This window comes from Bidens hawaiensis, unplaced genomic scaffold, assembly GCF_021521415.1.
Source record: "Bidens hawaiensis isolate Kalapana, Puna unplaced genomic scaffold, B.hawaiensis_p1.1 tig00064691_1, whole genome shotgun sequence".
Classification (NCBI taxonomy): domain Eukaryota; kingdom Viridiplantae; phylum Streptophyta; class Magnoliopsida; order Asterales; family Asteraceae; genus Bidens; species Bidens hawaiensis.
This window is the reverse complement of record NW_027501536.1, coordinates 20,560-26,885: the sequence shown is the minus strand read 5'-3', so window position 1 is coordinate 26,885 and position 6,326 is coordinate 20,560. Positions and strand designations below refer to the sequence as shown.

General features: G+C 38.5%; 1 protein-coding gene across 1 annotated transcript; it reads right to left on the bottom strand.

The window, feature by feature from the left end:
* Nucleotides 1-586: 586 nt before the first annotated feature.
* On the bottom strand, nucleotides 587-2,875 carry LOC143604301 (disease resistance protein RPP13-like). Its single transcript, XM_077080823.1, has 2 exons — nucleotides 2,502-2,875; nucleotides 587-1,499 (listed from the first exon to the last, which is right to left on the bottom strand). Exons 1-2 carry the CDS (start codon nucleotides 2,873-2,875, stop codon nucleotides 587-589), a joined length of 1,287 nt encoding a protein of 428 aa, XP_076936938.1.
* Between the last annotated feature and the right edge of the window lie 3,451 nt (nucleotides 2,876-6,326).

Genomic DNA, 6,326 nt, shown 5'->3' with positions numbered 1-6,326 from the left:
TGGGAGTTTGCCAACGTCTGAGAATGAAGATTGATTGTAGCGTAACCAAACTGTTAAGTACCTTAAATGGACTAGCATTGTTATCTTGCCGAGGTTAGACATTGGAATATTTAGTAAATCCAACACCTTAAGAAGCAAAAAGGAAGTAACCCACCTTTCATTTCTATTGTCAAAGAAGTGATCGTTATGAAGGCACAACACAGACCTCGTGCGTGTAGTAAAATCATGTGAACTGAACTCACACAAAGCTTCATAGTCTATGAACATGCGGCGTTGCTTCACCATGTTGGAAGTAGAATCGGATATGCTCGTTTTCTTGAAGAAATTTTCTTCACGCGCTTTTTTCAAGCATAGTTCTCTCAAAAGATCATGCAGACGACATGATTAATTCCTCCATTAGAACTCTTATCAGCAGCAATTAACAAATTTCTGTCAATTAGATCCATCAGGTGATGCTCGCCTTCTTCCTCCAAGCTTCTTTGGCTTGCTTCTTTTACAAACCCTTCAGCCATCCAAAGCCTGATCAACGTCCGTACTTGGACTTTGTAGTCTTCTGGAAAACCGCTTACGTAGAGAAAACATTTCTTCAAATGACAAGGTAATGGTCATAACTCAAAGCTAGCGTATCCATACATCCTTTAGGGTCTTTAATAATGTATGAACCGACACTTTCGGCAATTTCGTCCCACAAATCTTTACTCTTCTCTCCTTTCTCCAGAAGTCCTGCTATGACAACTAAAGCAAGCGGTAATCCTCCACACCTTTTTGCTATACGCTTCCCTGTCTCAACCAAACTTTCAGGACACTCATGCCCCCTGAAAGTCTTCTTACACAACAGCTCCCAACTTTGATCATCATTTAAATGCGGTAAGCTGTGAGTGAATCCGCCCTGGCTTATATGCAAAGCGACTTCTGTAAGCCGGGTGGTTATAAGAACTCTACTACCGGTCTTATCATCTGGAAAACATAGTCCCACATCATCCCATGCCTTACAACTCCATATATCGTCAATGACAATCAAATATCTCCAACCCTTTAGGCTCTGGTACAATATCTCACACAGTTTGGATTCAGTCACTGATTCATGTACTGATTTGCCTAATGACATTAGGAGTTGTAATAACAAATCTCTCTTTGAATATGCTTGAGAAACAGTAATCCACCCATGTTTGCTGAAACGATACTTTACAAGAAAATCATTAAATATTTTTGTAGCCAGAATGGTCTTGCCTTGTCCTCCCATACCCACAATGGAGATTATGTCTAGCTTCTTGCGGTCTCCGGTGAGTCTATCTAATATTAATAGTGCATCGTCCTCAAATCCCACAATCAATTCTTCATGTTCTATTGCACTAAGTGTCGTCGCACTTGTATTTCCGGTGGAGCAAGTTGTTCCAGCAGCTGATTCGTGATCAATATTCTCATCCATCATCATGTCTTGCGGGTTCAAATGTTTCTGGAACAAGTTCCCCTTATTACTACTCATGATGATCTCCTCTCTGATAGATTTCAGGTCGTCCATAATATACTTAGGGGGTGTTTGGTAGAGGGATTTGATTGGGGAGAAATGGAATTAGAAATATCTCTTTTGTTTGTTTTCCACTTTTCATTTCTATTTCTCTTTCTATTTCTCTAAAACTAGAGAATTCCATTTCTCTTTAAAACAAAGAGAAATCCATTTCTCAGCAGCCTCCTCATAGCATGTCACCACCTCGTCTCCGGCCACCACCTCGTCTCCGACCACCACCCCGTCTCCGGCCACCACCCCGTCTCCGTCCACCACCTCGTCTCCGGCCGCCACCTCGTCTCCAAGTCTGCAACCGCCACCTCGTCTCCAAGTCTGCAACCACCACCCCGTCTCCGCCGTTCGCAGTGGTGAACACAGAGATGGTAACCGGTTGTAGGTTGCAGGTGGTACGGGTGAACGGAGATTAGGGTTTCAAGTGGTGGTTCGTGGTAGGTTAGGGTTTTCAGACGGTCGGGTGATTGTGGTCGCAGGTGGGTGACAGTGGTGGTGGAAATCGGCGGTGGTTGCAGGTGGCTTCTGATTATCATCATCATCATCGCCACCACAACCACCACCACAAAATATCCAAAGAGGCAGTGATGACAGATCTGAGCCTCCTTTTTCTATATCTTATGTTCCAAAAATTTGAATCTTTTTAATTTCTTGTGTACTGTGGTTGAAGAAGGGGGTTTGGTGGCGGCAGCCGGTGGTGGTGGGCTGTGGTTGAAGAAAGGGCTGTGGTGGTGGTGCTGGTGGTGTGGGGCTGTGGTGGTGGGGCTATGGTGGTGGTGCTGGTGGTGGTGGGGCTGGGTGGGGCTGCGGTGGTGAGTGGTGTCAGGTTGGGTGGAGGTGGGGTTGGGTATGGTAGAGTTCTCTGTTTATTTTCTCGTGTACCAAACAAGAGAAATGATTCTCATTCTCCATACCAATTCTCTTTCTCTACAATTCCATTTCCATTTCTATTTTCTCTCCATTTCCATTCTCTGTACCAAACACCCCCTTAAGGTTTGTTAGAGAGTCAGATGGAGATATCAACTCGTCTGAGTCAGAGTCACAATAAAGTGAACCCGAAGTGCCATCCTTCTTGATGACGGCGGAAGATACGAACATATCAATCGTATCTTCTGCCTCTTGTGCTGCTTCCATTAGCCTTCTCTTCCAGTTTTCCACATCTTCAAGATCATGTGGTTGTTGCTCTTCGTCTTTGAAACAGCATCCAATCAGGTGGCTAAGTTCCTCATACAGCAGCTGGATTTCAGGCTTTTTTGCGTCGATCAAAGGATTGTTTCTAAACAACGTGTCATTGTCGTTCTCGTAAACTAACGTTCTCAAATTCACCATGAACAGTTCCAGATCTACGTCTGTCATGATCTCCAAGTAAACTCTAGTGAATATTAGGTTCTCGGTTGTTGATGGCAGCAGTGTTTGGATGCTGATGGTGGTCGTCCGGCGGTAGAAGAGACTTCGATGTTGACTCTAATAATTTTAGGATTGGGTTTATGTGGTTTAGAACTAGCATATGGTAAAGGTTTCAGGCTTTCAGCTCTATTTGTCGGCTACCCTTGTGTTTTCTTTTTTCTAGTATTTTACAATCTTATGAAAAAACTACGATTTTCATACACTCGTGTTAAATTACATGTTATTAGAAAAACAAGCGAAGCTATTAAAAACAAATACAAATTACGTTTTAAATTGCGAAAGATTGTAATGTATTCAAAAGTTTATGGGATTTTCTAACATGTGCCCTAAGCACATGTAAGAACCATTAGTTATGGAAATATTCTTATTGAATCTATAACTTTATATTAATTACACTAATAACTACTATATTTAGCATTATATATTCTCTTTCTAAATCTTACCTCCATTGATAACTACTAAATAATTTTTTGTATTCCCTCTAAAATTACTATTTCATCGCCCACCATTTTTATATTCATTGATATGTAAAGAATATTCAAATATGAAAGTAACTTTTGAAATTCTTATAACGTTTCCAAGTGTTGAACCAACTCAAAATCAGCTTGCTCCGATCTAGCGATTCAATATTCGGCTTGCAATGAAAATGACACAAGTTTTGTTGTCAAGCATTACAAAGCGGCTCGATGGCATAAGGTGGTTTGGGATGGTAAGATGGCTAACAGGACTTGAAAAACTTTGAATTTGTCGAGATATTTTGTCGTCATGTTTTGAGTGTTCTTTTCCATACGGGTTGCTTTGAAATTTCTTTTAGTTATTGACTATCACAATGGAGACGATAAGAGGCTCAATTCAATAATGTCTCTAAATTACACCAAAAAGGAACTTTGGATATTACATCAACTTTTACAGAAAATAATGATCCTATAGCTAATGCAATTGAGTTGGTTCAACACTAGGAATTTCAAAAATTACTTTCATATTTGAATATTCTTTACATATAAATTTATATGAATATAAAAATGATGGGAGATGAAATAGTAATTTTAAAGGGAATTAAAATTTTTTATTTAGTAGTCATCAATGAAGGTAAGATTTAGGAGGAGAATATATAACGCTAAATATAGTAGTTATTAGTGTAATTAATATAAAATTATAGATTCAACAAGAATATTTCCATAACTAATGGTACGGGCACATGTTAGAAAATTCCAAAGTTTATATACAAAGAAAATCTTCTATCTAAACTTACGCGTTATAACAAAGACGTAGATTGTATTTAAAAATTTATGTATAAAAGTCAAGCACGTTACTATGGGACATGCGTGCACATTGTACCATGTTAACTCGCAATTCAATTGGGTTAGCTTGTACTTAGATAAATTTATAAAGTATAGACCTATAGGGTTTATTAAAATTAAAAGTGAACCGGCCATATATAAGGGTTACTTTGTACTTTTAATAATACTCAAGGGAATAAATCTAAAGATATATGATATGCAATAAAAGTTGCATGTAAATAGTGGCGAAGCTTGGACTAAGACACCAGGGGGAGGGGGACAGACTCAAAATGTATACAATATTTCACAAACGAATGGGTCGAGCTCAAATTTTCGGCTGAAAACGGCTAAATCACTACATATAAAAATTTTCGTACGAAAACGAGTAAATTTACACTACTACGCAAAAAAACTGGGGGGGTGGCTAACTAACCTTCGTCAGTGCGTGTAAATTGAGTTTGTGAGCACATATCAAAAGAAACAAAAAGAATAAAAATCAGTTGAACCAATCACATGGCTTGATCATTTAGTTACGACTTTATTTTTCAAACTGTGAACTTCTATAAACAAAGGCAGTAGCCACAAACAGCCTCCACAACCCGAAGGAAAGCCCAAAAAAAAACCGAAACACCCACGTCAGACAAAACTTACACCAATTGTGCCAATTTAATTTCTTTTAATTTAGTTACCACTTAGGCTAAGGGTAATGGGGCTTGGTTGAGCCCCAGGTGAGCCAAACAAAATTTGACACGTAGGCGATGACATGCCCATGGATCAAGTCCCTCAACCAAGCCCCAGAGGGTGTAGTGGTCCAGGTGATCAGGGTCTTGATTGATTTTTTTTATTTATTTTAAATATTACATAATTAAATAGAAAAATCATATTCCAAACCTTCATAATATCAAAACCAAATCAAAGTCACCTTCATTCCCACCACCAACCTCACCTTCATAATATCACAATCACAATCCTCTTTCTATTTACAACAAAGGCCACAACCACCATCTTCATCTCCGATGTACGGACCGTCCTCAATCTAATTTACAACAATAGGCAACAACTATCATCTTCATCTCCGATGTCGGCACTCACTTCGTCGTTCCTCCGCCCTCCCGAAATAACCTCGCCTCCTCTTCCTGTAACCCCTATACTATTTTATTATTATTATTATTATTATTATTATTATTAAAAACCAAAACCTCTCCAACGGCTAGTTAGCCCCGCGACCACAGCCACGCCGGCCGGCCGCGTCCTCGCTCACCGGAGGGGTGTAACGGTGTTCGCGAGCCACGTAGGCGCGCCCACCGATCACCCCCACTACCCTCAGTCTTACCGCCAATGAAGATAAACAAAAGTGAATAGTACTTTTTTGGGAGGAAGAATTTTTTTTTTAATTAATAGTGGGATAATTTGGTGGTTTTAAAATAAAAGTTATTTATTGGGTGTTAAACATACAAATATCAAAAGTTTGATGTTCTTACTAGATATATTATTGCATCACGTAGGATGGCAAACTTACCAGATGATTTAAGATGGAAGTTAAACAATTTGTGTTCATCCGATTATTCGAGATTGAACCTGATATGACAAGCACATTGATCTGGTCAATTTTGTCAACCGACTTAGTTTGAGTTTGCATCTTAGACTTTCGACACACAACATGACCACTGATAAAATTGCATGTTCTATTTCTAATGATTTCAATAATGTATTACTGTTAGCGAAACAAGATCAGGCGATCAGCTAACAAAAGCGTTAAGTTAAAAAAAAAATAAGAGGAGAAAAAAACAAACAAATAAAACATCATTGTAAAAATCTCCTTATAAGTTCTTAGAGTTAACCAACTATGGTCCTTCTATTTTATCTATATTACACGTTTAGCCCATAAGTATAAAAATTTACACAAAGGTCCTCAATGCACATGAACCGAAATGGATATTGAGTGAGATTGTTACAGGTGATTATTAAGTGATTAATTTTACTAATCTATATCAAAATTGAAGCAGATTTTGAGAAATTATTAAAGGTGATTATAAGGTTTTATTTGCCTTCAAGAAGAATTCAGAATAATTTTAAAAATGTAATCTAAACATAAATGGACCGAGAAATTAATCGATTAA